This window comes from Fistularia commersonii, chromosome 10 (assembly GCF_037954325.1).
Source record: "Fistularia commersonii isolate RoL2024-O1a breed Wild chromosome 10, RoL_Fcom_v1.0, whole genome shotgun sequence".
Lineage (NCBI taxonomy): Eukaryota > Metazoa > Chordata > Actinopteri > Syngnathiformes > Fistulariidae > Fistularia > Fistularia commersonii.
The window spans coordinates 2,980,618-2,998,405 of NC_141293.1; the positions used below are offsets into that span (position 1 = coordinate 2,980,618).

The 17,788-nt window shown below is 52.0% G+C and overlaps 1 protein-coding gene across 3 annotated transcripts in view; it reads right to left on the reverse strand.

The window, feature by feature from the left end:
- Nucleotides 1-17,788, reverse strand: part of LOC147230103 (retinal-specific phospholipid-transporting ATPase ABCA4-like) — a 36,352-nt gene that overhangs the window by 2,580 nt on the left and 15,984 nt on the right. Inside the window, exons 14-49 of one of the 3 annotated variants that reach the window (XM_086153257.1) lie at nt 16,389-16,565; nt 16,083-16,305; nt 15,791-16,012; nt 14,112-14,316; nt 13,943-14,029; nt 13,330-13,533; nt 10,543-10,720; nt 9,061-9,192; nt 8,664-8,803; nt 8,444-8,581; nt 8,158-8,339; nt 7,971-8,076; nt 7,431-7,636; nt 6,850-6,904; nt 6,633-6,686; nt 6,028-6,194; nt 4,738-4,862; nt 4,560-4,658; nt 4,199-4,480; nt 4,082-4,114; nt 3,894-3,999; nt 3,743-3,817; nt 3,233-3,402; nt 2,975-3,152; nt 2,783-2,898; nt 2,527-2,674; nt 1,962-2,085; nt 1,766-1,895; nt 1,568-1,688; nt 1,429-1,491; nt 1,251-1,357; nt 1,040-1,181; nt 801-935; nt 633-736; nt 450-542; nt 120-369 (exon numbers count right to left, since the gene is read on the reverse strand). In XM_086153257.1, coding sequence (XP_086009383.1) covers nt 120-369; nt 450-542; nt 633-736; nt 801-935; nt 1,040-1,181; nt 1,251-1,357; nt 1,429-1,491; nt 1,568-1,688; nt 1,766-1,895; nt 1,962-2,085; nt 2,527-2,674; nt 2,783-2,898; nt 2,975-3,152; nt 3,233-3,402; nt 3,743-3,817; nt 3,894-3,999; nt 4,082-4,114; nt 4,199-4,480; nt 4,560-4,658; nt 4,738-4,862; nt 6,028-6,194; nt 6,633-6,686; nt 6,850-6,904; nt 7,431-7,636; nt 7,971-8,076; nt 8,158-8,339; nt 8,444-8,581; nt 8,664-8,803; nt 9,061-9,192; nt 10,543-10,720; nt 13,330-13,533; nt 13,943-14,029; nt 14,112-14,316; nt 15,791-16,012; nt 16,083-16,305; nt 16,389-16,565 — 5,077 coding nt within the window. Of the gene's footprint in view, nt 1-119; nt 370-449; nt 543-632; nt 737-800; nt 936-1,039; nt 1,182-1,250; nt 1,358-1,428; nt 1,492-1,567; nt 1,689-1,765; nt 1,896-1,961; nt 2,086-2,526; nt 2,675-2,782; nt 2,899-2,974; nt 3,153-3,232; nt 3,403-3,742; nt 3,818-3,893; nt 4,000-4,081; nt 4,115-4,198; nt 4,481-4,559; nt 4,659-4,737; nt 4,863-6,027; nt 6,195-6,632; nt 6,690-6,849; nt 6,905-7,430; nt 7,637-7,970; nt 8,077-8,157; nt 8,340-8,443; nt 8,582-8,663; nt 8,804-9,060; nt 9,193-10,542; nt 10,721-13,329; nt 13,534-13,942; nt 14,030-14,111; nt 14,317-15,790; nt 16,013-16,082; nt 16,306-16,388; nt 16,566-17,788 lie in introns of all 3 variants that reach the window. The other 2 variants (XM_086153255.1, XM_086153256.1) reach the window with 2 other exon arrangements.

Here is a 17,788-nt window from a genome sequence, read left to right on the forward strand (position 1 = left end):
AAGCGCCAGCTAGTGTGTTATTAACACGTAATAAAGGTGTAATAAGCGGCTTATTACAAAATGGCGTGCAACTAAAGCTCAGATGGCTCGGGCGATAAAGCTTCTCCCGGGACGCCTACCTGGTCCAGCGTCGTCTGGGAGACGGAGTAATCCTCGACGCTCAGCCGCTCCTTATTGGCGGCGACCAGCTGGAAGATCCTGGCGAGGGAGGAGGAAGCGATCTCGTACTGCAGGGTGTTGTAATGCTTCTCCCTCTGGACGCACCCGGGGAAGCTGCTCTCCATGAACTCCTCCGCCGGCTCCAACTCGGGGGCGGCGCCGTCTTTGGCCGCCCTGATTTTCATGGTCACCACGTAGCCGTCGCCGAACCTGAGGACGGACGGGAATCATTTCTTTTCCCCCCCAAACCGATGTGGAACCGTCGCGCGATTCCACGCTGAGCGCCTTACTTGTATTTGAGGTGCTGGATGGTCCCGAGACACTTGAAGGCGCCGTTGACCATGATGGCGAGCCGCGTGCACAGCGCCTCGCACTCCTCCATGCTGGCGGCGAGCGGGGGAAACGGGATTTTTTTGAGTCGTGAAATCGGTCGTTTTTTTTTTTTTACGATCCGGATGATCGACGGCGCGCACCTGTGCGACGTCAGAACCACCGCCCGGCCGTCCCGGATCACGCTCATGATGGCGTTCCACAGGAAGCGCCGCGAGTGGGGGTCCATCCCGGTGGTGGGCTCGTCCTGACCGGGGAAAAAAAATAAATCCGCGTTCCTCGAAATCCGATGTTTTTTTTTCCGAACTCACCAGCAGCACCAGCGCGGGGCAGCCGATCAGAGCGATGGCGGTGGACAGCTTGCGCTTGTTGCCGCCGCTGTAGGTCCCGGCGCGGCGCTCGGCGTACTCCGTCAAGCCCAGCTTCCGGATCCCCCACTCCGCCACCTTCGGGGGACGTTAGCTTAGTTAGCGTCGTTAGCTTAGTTAGCTTAGTTAGCGTCATTAGCTTAGCGCGCGGTTAACGATTTAGGGTAAAGTAGGGTACGCACCCGTGCGACCTCGGCCTCGGGGACCCCCCGGAGTCGGGCGTACAGGTGGAGGTGCTCCCGGCCCGTCAGCAACTCGTCGATGGCGTCGAATTGAGGGCAGTACCCCATGTTCTGGTGCACGTCCAATATCTCCGTCTGGATGCTGCAACGTAGCGTGATGGTATCCATGGCGACGTGGGAGTCGGCGGTATCGCGCGAATCGGGTTCCTACCTGTATCCGGCCACGGCGGCCTCCCCGGCGCTGGCGTCGGTGTCCCCGGTCAGCATTTTGAAGGTGGTCGTCTTCCCGGCGCCGTTCACCCCCAAGAGGCCGAAGCACTGGTGCGACGGAGACAACGTGACCTTTAACCTCCTTCCTCGTGCGCGGTTGTGATTCGGGGGATCGTTACCTCTCCGGCGGGGACGCCCACGCACAGCCGGTCCACGGCGGCGCGCCTCCTGCCAGCGTACGTCTGGGGAAAGAAGCGAACCCGGTGTAAACACGGGTCACCGGAGGTCATGTGACGCCCCAGGGGGCGGAGCCTGCACCTTGGAGAGGTCCCTGATCTGCAGGATGTCCGATCTGCTCCCGCCGTCGTAGATCCTCCGCCTCTCCGAGGCCACGTCGTCGTCTTCGTCGGCGATCGGCGCCGGTTCGTGGTCCGACAACCTTCGGCGCGACAACCGGAGAAGGGGTTAGCGTCGGCGCGGCGTCGGACGCGCGACCCTTGACCTTCTCCTTCGTACCAGTGGTCCAGGAAGAAGCGGTACTGGATCAGGATGTTGAGGACGAAGTAGACCAATCCTTCCGTCGCCATGAAAAATATGTTTTTCCCCACGAAGTCCCAGCGGAAAGGGTCGGACGGGCGCTCCTCGCCTGGAGATACGTCAGAAGATCACGTTTGGGGTCCCGCTCAAAGATGGCGGCGGCGGCGGCGCTCACCGAATCTGGCGTAGACGTCGGTGACGGCCTGGTTCATCGCCATGTCGATCAGGCCGCGACCCAGGCAGAAGTGAGGGAAGACCAGCAGCGCCAGCTTCAACCACTCATTGAACACCAGCAGGGACTGGTGGAGAACACACACACACACACACACACACACACACACACACACAGTTGAAAATCAATCATGTTTTCACCCTGGTCTGATTCACCTTCTGCAGAGAAACACTCTACTGCCCTCTGGTGGAAGAATTACATGCCTGCAGGACTGAGGTGTGTGTGAGATAGATAGATAGATAGATAGATAGATAGATAGATAGATAGATAGATAGATAGATAGATAGATAGATAGATAGATAGATAGATAGATAGATAGATAGATAGATAGATAGATAGATAGATAGATAGATAGATAGATAGATAGATAGATAGATAGATAGATAGATAGATAGATGGATGGATGGATGGATGGATGGATGGATGGATGGATGGATGGATGGATGGATGGATGGATGGATGGATGGATGGATGGATGGATGGATGGATGGATGGATGGATGCATCACCCGGTTGTTCTCGAAGAGCTCCAGGATGAAGGTGACGGCGCTGCTGTTGATCCCGATGAACAGGTTGAGGCAGGACAGGGAGACGTAGGCGGTGCTCGGGACGCTGAACATGTAGGACAGCGGGTACATCATGGGCGTCACCGACCACCTGAGGGGACGAGAACGTTCCTCCACCTCAGCCGCCGCCGTGAAACTCGCCGTTCAGATCCGCGTCGACGTTGGACGGGATTCCGACCCGGACCCGGCGAGGCCTCACCCGTACAGCAGGAGCAGCGCGACCAGGGCCGGCAGGTTGGACGGAGACGTGTAGCACTTCTTGTCGAAGGCCACGAAGATGCCCACCACCATCGCCGTGCTGACGCTGTAGTTGATCTGGGGTCGGAGGTCCAGAACGGACACGTCATCGGGGGACGGGGGACGGACGGATATCCGTGAGCCGGTACCTCACCATGTCCCAGAAGAAGTTTGACACCCAGTAGACCAGCGGGCCGACCCCGCTGACAAACTGCAGGTGCTTGGCCTTGGTGGCTCGCTCCTGGATGAGGTAGAGGACGAAGCTGGCCGGGATGAAGGACATGGCGAAGATCACGCAGATGGCCACCACGGCGTCCACAGAGGTAGTCAACCTTAGGTGGGGGAAGGAACGCGAGAGGTCTTCGGACGAAAGCGAGGACGTGGCTTATCGGACGCGGTCGCGGACACTCACACCGTGACTTCGGACAGCTGCTCCTTGGTGAGGTTCAGCGGGTGGTTGATGGCGGTGATGCCAAACTGGGGCGGTCTGGCGCTCGGCGGCAGCGACGCCCGCAGGATGGCGTTATTGGCCGCATTCATGAAGGCCGCCATGGCGTGCCAGCCCTTGTTGTTGTACCACACCTGACGCAGGAGAGAAGATGGCGACTGAGCCTCGAGCGCTGCTGTCCGACGGACCGGCGAGTTAGCTTCGGCAGCTGGTTAGCTTCTGAAAGGACTATTGAGACCAACCGGACGCGAGAACATTCGTTCGGTTATTTTCTCCACGGCTTAACCTGCTCTCAGGTTCGCCGTAGAGACGAGGTTCACCCTGGATCCACCACAGGGCCTCATGTTGTATGTTCGGACATACAACTATTCACCCTCTCTTTTGCATGTCCAAATTCATCCATTGGCATTTTTTGGGGCCACCAAATGGACCTCCCCACCACGCGAACCCCTGCACCGCCCTTCTCTGTCGTACCTTCACGTTGAACTCGCTCTCCATGTATCGCAGGAAGGGACCGATCTCCTGCAGCGCGAGTCTGGAACGGTGACCCTGCGGGAAAGACGAGCATACCCGTAAACGTCTCACGAACGCGAAAGGGCGCTGTCTCGTGACGAGGTCGGGGTACCGAGGTGATGTTCAGCATCCGCCCGAGCTGATGGAAGACGTTGCGGATGTCATCGGGGTCGACGTCCAGGACGGGGAGCTGCCCCCCAAACGAGAGACCTCCGTACCTGGCGAGGACAGGGATTTCGTCTCAGGACGGTTCAAAGTGTCCACGAGACAATGTAAGAATAGGATTTTCCATCTCGCTACCTTTGTTCGTTCACCCAGTACTTGCTCTTCAAACTGTGGGGATGAAGAAGCAATGAAAACCACATCATTGAACAGAAGTACCATTGCCCGTTTGTCTTTTCCTTGAGCTGTACCCACCCTGTCCTGATGAGGCTGGGGTAGGTCTTGACCAGGAAGTCGGAGATGTTCCTGCCCGTCAAATCCAGCATGATGTCCCCCGTGGCCTCCAACCTCTGGCGGGGCGGCGGACCACCTGCCCCCGCCGGGCAGATGGGCATCATGGTCAGCTTGCTACCGCTACTGCACTGGCAGGACGGGGAGGGGTTTCTCCAGCTCCACTCTGGGCTCTGGAGGATATCGCTGACTGCGGGGGGGATGTCGGGGTACTCCCACTCCAGGGTGCTGTTGCTGCAGGGCAGGCTGAATGGGGAAGATACACCGGTACTAGAAGAAATACTTGTGGATTACTGTGACTTTACTCGCGGTGGTACGAGCATACCCGAGAGGTTGTCCCTCCATGCAGCGGGTCCCCATGCCCGGTCTGCTGAGCACGCTGTCGGTGAGGCGCTTCATCCCCGGGTCCGATGGCTGCTCGTTGCTGAACGGGATTGAAAAGCAACGGAGTCACGCAGATGAACCGGCCGTACTTGGTACCGCATTGGCGGCGGCGGCCCAACCTGACGAAGGTGAACTGCTGTCCGTACATCCAGGGGCTCAGGGTCAAACTAGGGTACTCGCCGAAGGGAGGGAGGATGGTTGTGAAGATGAGAGCGATGAGGACGAAGCTGGCCGGCAGGACGATCTGCGGGTCAACAAGAGCCATCACAGCTTTTCCTGTTACCATGGAGACAGCATCCCATACTTTATCGCCAAATAGTCTTTGTATTTTTAGGGGTCTACACCACGACAGCCCCATCCTTCCCTCCTGAAACAACTGCCCCATACCAATCCAGAAGTTCATCATGGGTGGCCTTTTGCCTCGACCGGTTGGGGTACAAACAGAAGGACAAAGAGATGGAAGGCAAGAGTACGACAGAGACGGGGTATGAGAGTTGGAAATGACAGGTACTGTACCAGTGGTGCTGAAAGCTACATGGTAATAGCACCAAAATGATAGCATTCATATTCATCAGGGAAATAGCAATGGTGGTAAATGACAGAAAGACAGGAGGCAGAGCTGGAGGTCGCAGAGATGAAGATGTTGAGGTTCTCTTTGGGAGTGACCAGGATGGATAGGAACAGGAATGAGTCCATCAGAGGGACGGCACATGTTAGATGTTTTGGAGAGAAGGTCCAGCTTGAGAAGGCAGACTGAGATGGTTGGGTCATGGACAGAGGAAGGATAGTGGATATATTGGTAGACGGATGCTGGTCTAGAGGAAGACCAAAGAGAAGATTGATGGACGTAGGGAGAGAGGACATGAAGGTAGTTGGTGTGAGAGAGGAGGATACAGGGAATAGGGTTAGATGGACAAGGCTGATTCGCTGTGGCGACCCCTGAAGGGAAAAGCCCAAAAGAAAAGAAGAAGAAGGGAAATAACAATGGCGGACACCTGGCCCCGGGTGCCTCCAAGCCACAATCCTTGAGAACCTTCTAAATGTGAGGGGACTCAAGGACCCCAAAGGACTCCGGAGAAGATGCAAGGGTACCATTATGCATTGGTGAAGATACTGGAGGAATAACTAGGAGCTCGCCCACAACTAACTCTCAGCCTTGTCAAAGCCTGTTCTGAACCAAAGAGAGGGTGTCTGCCCCCACGGATGGAGATTGGAAGATGGTTCCATGAAGAGGAGCTTGGTAACTGAAGGCTCCGGCTACGCTTTTGCTTTTGGAGACTCTGGGAACAGCAGAATGGCTAAAGTGTAGGTAATTTGGGCTTTGTTTGAGCTTGTCTACTTCTTCAAGAGTTGAACCTTCTGATTTTAGATTGCTAAAGAAAAGGACGGCAAAACTCCCAAGGGCGTACCTGAGCCAAGAAGTCCTTGTGGCTCCGCATGGCGTGACAGAACCTCTTCACCAGCAAGGCGTGAAACTGTTTCAGGACAAGCGCCGACCCTTTCACCTGCCTCGAACCCCTCCCGGCGGCGTTGTCCAAGGCGACGGCTTCATTGTTCTGCGCCTCGCCGTTGGGTTCTGCAACAAACGAGCACTTGCTAAGAAAGAAAATAGGAGGCTGAGAGAAGAAAGTGAAGGCAGAAGGGAGAAGCAGCCGTACGCCTGGGCTTACAAGTGGCCTCATCTCTGGATTATTGCATTTCTCTACATCAATATCATATTTAAGCTAATTTCAGATCTAGAGTGCAGCAGAGCTCTTAGTCGCGGTAGCGTAGAAGCTGGACTTCTTCTGGACGTGGGTCGCTGGAGCCGCCCTGACTTCAGCCCCAAATTTGCGTAAATGCCGTTTTTCTTTTTTTTCCCCAAAAGAGGCATCTCACGTCGCGACGTCTTATCCTCAAAAAACGAGCGCCGGCGTCGATGCGCCCGAACAACCGGTCGACCCACGTCCAGCCGATCGGCCTCGGGGGGGGGAGGGGGGGGGAGCGAGAGCTTGTTTCGGGTTTTAAACCTGACCTTCATGACCAGCGGCGCCCCCGACAGTTTTTCTCTGCCTTAACATCCACTCTTCTACTGGTGAGAAACACACACTGGGAGGTCAAGATCACATGACATGGAGACAAGAAGGTAGGCTACACTGTCCTCTACTGGACACTTGTAGTCACAGGAATCACGTGATTTGACATCGAGGGCAACGGGTCCTGGAATCGATCACGCCGGCGGCGGTATTTACCAGGAGCCGTGGCGTTATTCATCGCCTCTCCGTCGGCGGTGACCTTTAGAAATACCTGAAAAGGAGAGAAGATGCAGGAAATCATACTGGACGCTACCGCTTCTTCATTTCTGTTCTGTTTCGAAGGGTTTGAGCCGTAAGTGCGTCACCAGCGTCGAATGTAGGGATTATTCCTTCGTTTATTATCTATTGTCCACCGCTGGAGGCCGGAGGCGGGGTCCACCTGGATCCAAAGAACCACCACTCATTCACACAACTGGGAAATTTTTGGGTGTCGGTGAACCTTCTGCAAGTGTTTGGACTGTGGGAGGAACCCCATGCAGACACGGGGGAGAACATGGAGACTCCACACAGGAAGGAACCCTGTGGGAATCCAACCTGGGACCTTCTGGCTGAGAGGCAGAAGTGCTAACCTTCCACCAATTTTCAAATTGGGTGCTTGTGATTTTTCTCCCTGAGCACGGAGACAGAAGATCAAGTGAAAATAGGAGATACGGTGATGTAAAAGCGATGATGAGAGACTCTGTGAACCCGATGTGGGACTGAATTGGGAACACATTTGCGTTGGATGTTTTCGCTACCTCCTCCAGGGACGTATCAGAGATGCCGAAGCTGCTGAGGCCCAAGTCGGCCAGCGTCTCCTCCAGTTCCCTGAAGAGGCTTGCGTAGGCCCGATGCTTGAAGCCCTTGCTGGGAAGCAAGTAGGTCAGCTCCTGGCCGATGGTCTCGATCAGCTTGGCTTCGGGGACGTGGTGGTGGATGAGGCCGGTGATGGCGTCGATCTCCCCTGAGGACGTGAGGAAAATGATACCAAACACGTGAATGCGCAACTCTGCGGCTGCTATCGTAGACAAATCGAAATTGTAGACAAAACCATGTCCAAGAACAAGACAAGACCCGAACCAAAACCGAGACCCTCAAACGGCAGCCTTGAGACCAAAACCGATCCAGAGAGCTACAACGCCGGCAAGCTGAGCTTCATTTCCAAACAAGTCACTAAAAGTTAATCTGGGAAGTGACCAAGAAGGTTGGACCCAACAAGTAAACCAGAGTTTGTCAAATGACAGCGTTCCTATTCTACAGATACCACTGTAAAAAGTACAGAAGAAGCGAGGACGTACCTTCCAGAACTCTGTCCAGATGGTGTACAGGGTTCTGCGACTGGTCCTTGTGTCGTGTGCAGATGGAGCAGGAACAGGAGCAGTCGGAGGCGCAGTCGCAGTCGTTCTGGAGGACGAGCGTGAGGTCCGGAATGGTGGGTGGTGTGAGGAACGAGCAAAAGGGGAGGGGGTCAAAGGTCAACCTCACCTCTCTCCGTCTTAGGTCCTTCAGGCGGCGCACCAGCGTCAAATAGAAGCCCACGCCGAAGCAGTTCTTCAAGAAGAGCGGGGAACCGCAGCAGTGGAGCTGTCCCTGGGAGATGATGGCTATGCGGTCGCTCAGCAGGTCGGCCTCGTCCATGTGGTGCGTGGACAGGATCACGGTACGACCTGTGAGCGAGATACCTCTGGTACTTTGTCGACCCAAACCCTCCCCCAGAAACAGGGCTACCGAACCGGACCTGCTGCAGAAGCGGAAAGGAGTTGATTCTTACCCGCTCGGTATTTCAGTAGGAGATCCCAAATGGATCTCCTGGAGTAGGGGTCGACCCCTGAGGTGGGCTCATCCAGGATGACGACTTTTGACCCGCCGACGAACGCCATGGCGACAGAGAGCTTCCTCTGCATCCCGCCTGCAGTAGAAGGGGAAACGGCGAGGGAGTCAGCAGTGGATTCGGAGCGAGATCGTGAGGGCGCAGGGAAGGAACCGGTGACCTGAGAGGTTCTGGGCCTCCTCGTCTCTCTTGTGAGGGAGCGCCAGGTCCTCCAACATCTCCTCCACCTCACGCTCAGCCTCTGCTTGACTCCGACCCTTCAGCAGCGAGTAGAACAGGATGTGCTCCTCCACTGTCAGGCTGGAGACGGGAAGGTGACAAAGGGTAACTTAGCATTACTGAGTGCTAAAATCATCGAAAAGGATCGTAAAATTAGCACGTGCTAATCGGCACTGATGAAGTCAACAAGTTGAATGCTGTGTGTGGATGATAGATTATTTATAAACCCTTCACTGAGGGAACCTTAAGTGATACATTGTGAAGGTGGACTATGGAGATGCCTGTTTGTGAGTTGCCTCATTAGCTTCTTGCAGATGTGCGTCTTTTTTCACTCTTACTGATTGAAGAGGATGTTGTATTGAGGACACATTCCCATGGAGGTGCGGATGATGTCCACGTCGGTCCTGATGTCCCTCCCGTAAACGTAGGCCGTACCGGACGTTGGGGGGAAGAGTCCGGTCAGGACGGACCTGTGCGGAGATGCTCGTCAACAATACATAACAGGAAGGGGATCTTCTTCCAGATCCTCCTGGTTTACAAAAGACAAACATCAGAGACAAGTCGGACGCTTCAATTGTGCAGAACTTGACAGCAACACCAGATCGTTCATCTCCAGCTTGTCCTCTCCACTACATCTTCAACTCACATCCTGTCCTCATCACCTCCTTGGTGTTCCCCTTTTCCTCCTGCCTGGTAGCTCCATCTCCAACGTCCACCAACATACTCACTCTCTCCTCTTCACGGGCCCAAACCATCTCAACCTGGCCTCTTGGACCTCATGTTCAAAACATCTACCCAGGGCTGCCCCTCTCTCATCCCGTCTGTCCTCGTCACTTTCAAAGATCTTGCCAACGTCATCCCTGCCAGCACTTCTGTCTTGTGTTCAGAGCTGCAACCTCCAAGTCATATAGAAGGACTGGTCTCACCACCATCGTGGAGACCTTTCCCTTCAGTCTTGCTCCTGCTCACCTGTTAGAAACTCTTCTCCATCCACTCCACCCTGTCTGAACTTGTTTCTCCAGCTCTTTCCTCGTTGCTCTGACCAGTTGACCCGACATACTTTGACTCCAGTTTCTTCCTCATCTCCTCTCCTTGGATCCTCGCTAGTTCCTTTTCATTTGCACACATGCCCTCGCTTAGACTAACCTTCGTTCCTCTTCTCTCCGGGGCGTACCGCCACATCTCCAGGTGCTCCTCCACCTGCTCCAACCCTCGGCTACACACTACAATGTATCTGCAAACGTGAAGGACACGGAGATCTACCTCATCTGCCAGCCAGTCCATCACCATAGCAAGCATGCAACCAAGAAAGAAGGCGCCAAGAGCTGACCCCTGATGTACTCCAAACTCCCACCTGGACCCCATCTGTAAATAATACTGCACATCGTACTGCTGTGCTACCTTCAGATACTTTGGACCACTCTGACATACTTCTCTGGTACTCCAGATGTCGTCAAGCTCCTGCCCATAAACTCTTCCTGTACCCTCACCCTTCCACCAAGGTATCTTGTCATTCACACATGTATTCTGTCTCGCTACAACTAACCTTCGGTCCTCTTCTCTCCAGGGCATACCCCCACCTCTCCGGGTGCTCCTCCACCTGCTCCTAGCTCTGGCTACAGATTGTAATCGCATCTGCTAACATGTAGGCCATGGCCTCTTCGTCCCCATAGCGAACAAGAAGTGGCCCAGGGTTGATCCCTGATGTACTCCAAACTCTACCCAGTTGGACCACTCCAATGAACTTCTCCGGTAGTCCATACTTTAGCTCCTTCCTATTAGCATTTCTACCACATAACATGGATTGAACCCCAGCTCACATGGTGGTGGTTTTCCCCGCCCCGTTGTGGCCCAGGAAGGACGTGATCTGGCCCTCGTAGAAGTTGATGTTGAGGCAGTTGACTGCCGGGCGAGAGCTGCCGGGGAACACCTTGACCATGTCCTGGATCTGGACCCCCAGCACCAGGCCTCCCGGGTCGGCCTCGAAGAACACCTGGCCTGGAGAGGGGAGCGAGGGGGAACACAGATGACCCCATATTATTAGCTGGTAATATGTCGTTACATGGTAATTACCTAACATCATAAAATGGTAATTACAAGATATCATTGCCAGGTTACACATAATTACATTATAATACTAATAACATGTAATTAGATTGTAATTACTCGGTATCATAACCTGTAACATGTCATTACATGGTAATTACTAGACATAATTACCAGGTAATATGTAATTACATTGTAATTACCAAATATCATTCCTTTTCTACCAGTTCCCCTCTAATTAGCAGATCATCTTTTTTTTCCCCAAATTAAAGCTTTAAACAAATCCTAAAATAAATGAGTAATTAGAATAATTCATGTCAGTTTTAACACCCCAAAAAAAAAAAATGTAATTAAAATGTGGATTAAATTAAAATGATAAATGTTTAAGCCGTTCGGCGCGGGTTCGTTGATGGGCTACATTTAAGAATGTCACCGCCCGCTGGTTGCCAGGGCGACGCGGCGCTGAGTCGTGGTCGGTCAGCGTGGAGAAGAAGTTCTCTGCCCGTGATCCTGCTACTTTGATAGACTTTGTCCACAAAGCCGATTAGGAGGCGGATTCGGCGGCCCTCTTTGGCAAGCCGACGTGGCGCTGGCGTCTGTGGCGGCGAGGGGGCGGGGCTACACCCGGCGACCCCCCCCCCCCCCAACTCGCAATCCCATAATAGTCAGTGGAGAAATGCTAAATCCCTCATGATGGATGCCAATGTTACTCCAAGTCAATCAAACGTCTGTGAAATTAATTCTTAAAGTTGGGCTTAGGCTACTTCATCTTCTCTCCTTCAGTCACCATTACCATAGTGTACATTAGTTACCTCCAATTTTTCTACGGTACTTTCGATACTTTTTATCCCCTGAAGAGGTCAGAAAACTAGTTCCTCTAGCAAAGCAGAGCGATTGATTTAGAAAGGAAGCTTCAGATCCGAAAGCAACATGAGGAAGGTAGTGAAGTCCAAACAATGAGGCTAAAAGTGAGTCCAGTGCAGGTATAAGGAAGGAAAAGGTATTCCTGTTTGAATTGGAAGATAACGATTTAATAAAAGATCCATAGCAATAACAACAACTGTACTGTCAACTTTAGGCTAGGCTAACTTGTAACTTTTCACCATCGGTAGGTTAAGTTTTAGGCTAGGCTACCGTAAGGCTATACGGTATCCTCCTAGTGTGCCAAAGAGTTGTTGAGCAAGACACCGATTCCCCAACTGCTCCCCTGGAAGGCAACTGCTCACGGTTCATCCATGATGGGTTCTTTGCAGAGAAACAATTTCCCCTCAGGGTTTAATAAAGGATATATTAGGATAAACAAGGAGTGACTATTTTTTTGGAGCAGTGTACATACATACACAGTGGACCCTTAACATACCAATCACTTTATATACAACGTTTTTTAGATACGAAGTGCAAATCGGGCAAATTTTATCCTTGGAATACGAAAAAAAATGTCACGATATGAATACGAGAGTGAGAAAATCTCAATTTTCTTGTCGCTTACGGCCTCCCTCGGCCAGTCGGTCCAGGTAGAAGATGGACCAAGGGCAACGTTACCGGAAAAACAGATTCTGATGTGGGTGAAGGAGAAAGAGATGCCTGGAGAGCGTTCTATACATCGTGATTTAAAACAATGTTCTTCCAAACCAACTGTGGGTGAATTTATTTTTGATAATTTGCTTTGAAACACTACAACTTTACAAGAACTATGATTTGTCTTTTTGATATCCCTTATGTTATTATCATCCTTCTTTTTCAAGGTTTTTTTCTGTATTAATATCCTTATTTTGTGAGTTGTTTTTTTTTCGGAATTAGATGAATTTGTTTTCTGTTAAAAAAAATCATTTAAGATACAAAAAAAACAACAAAAAAAAAACAAAAAAAAAAACAACATATGAACTCATTTCTGGATTCATGTCTTATGGATATGTACAGGACTGTCTCAGAAAATTAGAATATTGTGATAAAGTTCTTTACCTTCTGTAATGCTGTAATAAAAATGTCATACATTCTGGATTCATTACAAATCAACTGAAATACTGCAAGCCTTTTATTATTGTAATATTGCTGATTAGGGTTTACATCTTAAGAAAACGCAAAAATCCTATCTCACAATATTAGAATATCATGAAAAAGTAATTTTTGTTTTTTTAATTTCGTTACAGTATTCTAATTTTCTGAGACAGTCCTGTATAATTTAAGACCTTATAACACTCTATAGCCTTAACTTTGACCTTATTTGTATTTCTTATTCTCCCTCCTTCCTACTATTATCTATTATTGTTATGTTTTACTTGAAACTCTGGCACAACAATTTCCTTCAGGATAAATAAAGTTGTTCTTATTCTTATACATAAATATGTGATTTGTTGGAAGACACACCGAATGCCAAGACAGGCAACACAAACAAGTGAAAAACAAGATTATATACATTATTATTATTATTATTATTATAATAAAGTGTACTAGTAGCACCCTTCACTTCCTGGGCGCACTTCCACTCCTGACCACTAGGGGTCCCCGTCGAGCAGCGCTGACGCTTAAAAATGCACAAAGTGTACGGAACGGAGCCTGACCTTCCGTCCCGGGATCCGGGGCCGGCGCCTCCCGATCCGGGCTTTCCGTCTGGCGTCGCAGCCACTCCCTCTCGCGTTCCAGACGTTCCCTCTTGCTCTGGTGTTTGCAGGTCTTCCTGCTGCCCGAACCGTTGCAGGTGAGGGTCTCCGGCGTGCCCCCACGTTCCTGGTCCTCCTTCTCCGCCGGGTCCCCGGGGTCCGGGCCTGGCGGGGCCGAGAAAGACGGCGAACCGCGTTTCGGATCTTATTTGCGACCGATTTGGACGGAAAGGATGCGCGGACTCTTCCCCTAGTGGCTACGGTGTGAACTACAACGCGAAAAAAAAAAAACTGAAAATAAATTTAAAAAAATTGGCATCCCCAAAACTGGATGAGAAAAATAATGTACTTAAATGATCAATTATTATGAATTATTTTATGCCAATAATTGGCATAACAAGCAAAGAAAAAAAAAGGGAAAAAATAAAATGAAAAGTAAAAATATATGTGGATACATATGAATGCATATGTCATGCGAAGCTGTTGATTCCGTTTACCGTCACAGTTTTCTGCCCCCCGCCTTCCATCCCATAATAAAGATTATTTTGACCTTTTGTTGACCCCGGGCTCTCACCTGGAGCGTCGGAGGTGGCGGACGGCGGCGGGAACCAGAACGACGGCTGCAAGGGGAAGTAGAACGGCCGTCCGATGCCGTACTGGCCTGCGGAGAGAAACGGCCGTCACTCGCCACGTCTCCATTTTTTAATGAAAACGAATAACCGGAGCGCGAAGGAGGCAGACACCTGGGAAGACGTTGTCCAGATACCAGGCCAGGAGGCCGTAGAGCGCCGCGTCCGCCGCCATCATGAGCACGGACAGCAGGAAGGAGTAGGAGTCCTTCTCCAGCGGGCTGGTCCTGATGTTGTCCCACTGGAGACCCAGGCCCTGCTCCTCGTAGCGGGACAGGTACTCGGTGCCGAAGCCGAAGGCCACCGGGGACAGCAGGCTCTGGGGAGGAACCGCAGAGGAACCTGAATTCTGCTACATCCTTCCATCACACACACACACCTTATTACACTGTTATTACACAGTTATTACAGAGCTATTACATGCTAAGACACGCTAGCTGAACTGACTTTATGACAACGCTGTCACTGTCAGGACCAGGAGTTTTAAACAAGTGTGTTTGCATGTGTGTGTGCATATGTGTGTTCATACATCCCTCACACACACACAACTATGTATGAACATGTGACTGCACAATCCTATCACCAATCACCTCTAAACCTGTGTATATAGATACCCCACACTGCACGCACGCACGCACACACACACACACACACACACACACACACACACACACACACACACACACACACTCTTGCTTATATGCACACACATTCATGAGCGCAAACACACACACACACATATGCATAAACACAGACATACACACATACACACATTTTGTATTGCTGCACAATCACCTCTCATCCTTTGGGTGGGGACACAACACACACACACACACACACACACACACACACTCTTGCTTATATGCACACACATCATGAGTGCGAAAACACACACACGTGCATAAACACAGACATACACACACAAATTTTGTATTGCTGCACAATCACCGATCACCTCTCATCCTTTGGGTGGAGACACTACACACACACACACAAACACACACAAATTCTTGCTTAAATGCACACACATACATGAGTGCAAACACACACACACACACACACTCTTGCTAATATGCACATACACATTTGCATAAACACACAGACATACATGCACACACATTTTGTATTGCTGCACAATCACCTCTCATCCTTTGGGTGTGGACATTACATACATACACACACACACACTCTTGCTTAAATGCACACACATACATGAGTGCAAACGCACACACACACACATGAGTGCAAACGCACGCGCACACACATGAGTGCAAACGCGCGCGCGCACACACACACACACACACACACACACACACACACACACACACACATACACACACAGAATCTATCATTCACTTATTGCCCCAAAATGCATACATCAATCACATTGTTTTTTGAATGGATACTGTAATCACACACACACAGACACACACACAAACACACACACACACACACACACACAAACACACTCTTGCTTATCTGCACATACACACTTGCATAAACACACAGACACAGACACACACACACATTTTGTATTGCTGCACAATCACCTCTCAACCTTTGGATGGGGACAAACACACACACACTTTTGCCTAAACGCACACACATACATGAGTGCAAACACACACACACATGCATAAATACACAAACACACACACACATATAGACTCTACCATGCACTTATTGCCTCACAAGGCTTACATCAATCACATTGTTTTTGAATGGACACACACACACACACACACACACACACACACACACACGTGCACGGGCCTAGACGTTCTCGAGCGTACGGCTGCCATCTTCATGCGGTGGCTGATGCGGTCCTGCCAGGCGAAGCAGAGGACGTGGGGCATGTAGAGCGTGAAGAAGAGCACGCCGCTGCACGCCGCCGCCAGGTTGGCCTTGCTGAAGAAGACGCTGAGGAGGAAGCACTGCATGATGGTCGCCACGGTGAAGACCATCAGGAAGAAGAACACCAGCACGGGGTCGCTGTAGTTCAGCACGCGTCCGCCCTGCAGAAACGAGGTCGTCAGATGGTCCGCCGGAGGGCGCCGACGCCGTCCGCCTCCGCGTCGCCCTCACCATGATGATGGCGGTGAGCAGGGCGGTGCTCGCCGTCATGGCGCCGAGGCTGTCGACGAACCAGGTGCACCAGAGGACGCCGTTCCCGACGCCCATGGCTTTGAGCGTCTCCTTGAGGCGGAGCTCCTTCTCCAGCACGATGCTCTTCACCGTCATGGACACCGAGTAGATCCACGCCAGGACCATGAACATCGGGAAGCAGCGGTTCAGCGTGATCATGAAGCTGGCGGGGGGGAAGGGAAGAGGAACGCGTGACCTCGGGCGACCCCTTCCACGCCGAGGGGTTTCGGCGGCCGTCCGACTCACAGGTCGTCCACGTAACACGGGTACGGCATCTGCTGCACGTAGACGCCCGGCGGGCGGTCGTTGCCCGTGTGGAGTTTGACGACGCCGTGGTCGATCATGTCCTGCAGGTAGGAGAAGCCTCCCCAGATGTACCTCTGGTCCTCCATGGGGTCGGCGCGAGGGCCGGGGTCCCAGTATCTGAGAAGGAACGCAGGAAGCGCCGGGTGACGGTTGACTCTTCGCTAACGCTGCTAGCGATGGTTGACTCTGCGCTAATGATGGTTGACCATGCGCTAACGCTGCTAGCAACGGTTGACTCTGCACTGACTCTGCGCTAACACTACTAGCGACGGTTGACTCTGCGCTAACGATGCTTGACTCTGCGCTAACGCAGCTAACGGTGGTTGACTCTGCGCCGACGCTGCTAGCAATGGTTGACTCTGCGCTAACGATGGTTGACCATGCGCTAACGCTGCGAGCAACGGTTGACTCTGCACTGACTCTGCGCTAACGATGCTTGACTCTGCGCTAACGCAGCTGAACAGTGGTTGACTCTGCGCTAACGGTGGTTGACTCTGCACCGACGCTGCTAGCAACGGTTGACTCTGCATTGACTCTGCGCTAACACTACTAGCGACGGTTGACTCTGCGCTAACGATGGTTGACCATGCGCTAACGCTGCTAGCAACGGTTGACTCTGCACTGACTCTGCGCTAACACTACTAGCGACGGTTGACTCTGCACTAACGATGCTTGACTCTGCGCTAACGCAGCTAACGGTGGTTGACTCTGCGCCGACGCTGCTAGCAATGGTTGACTCTGCGCTAACGATGGTTGACCATGCGCTAACGCTGCTAGCAACGGTTGACTCTGCACTGACTCTGCGCTAACACTACTAGCGATGGTTGACTCTGCACTTACGATGCTTGACTCTGCGCTAACGCAGCTAACGGTGGTTGACTCTGCGCCGAGGCTGCTAGCAACGGTTGACTCTGCACTGACTCTGCGCTAACACTACTAGCGACGGTTGACTCTGCGCTAACGATGGTTGACTCTGTGCTAACGCAGCTAACGGTGGTTGACTCTGCGCCGACGCTGCTAGCAACGGTTGACTCTGCACTGACTCTGCGCTAACACTACTAGCGACGGTTGACTCTGCGCTAACGATGGTTGACCCTGCGCTAACGCTGCTAGTAACGGTTGACTCTGCACTGACTCTGCGCTAACACTGCTGACGACGGTTGACTGCGCTAACGATGGTTGACTCTGCGCTAATGCAGCCAACGAGCGTTGACTGTGCGCCGACGCTGCTAGCGACGGTTGACTCTGCACTGACTCTGCGCTTACGCAGCTAACGATGATTGACCATGCGCTAACACTGCTAGCAATGGTTGACTTTGTGCGAACACTGCTAGCAATGG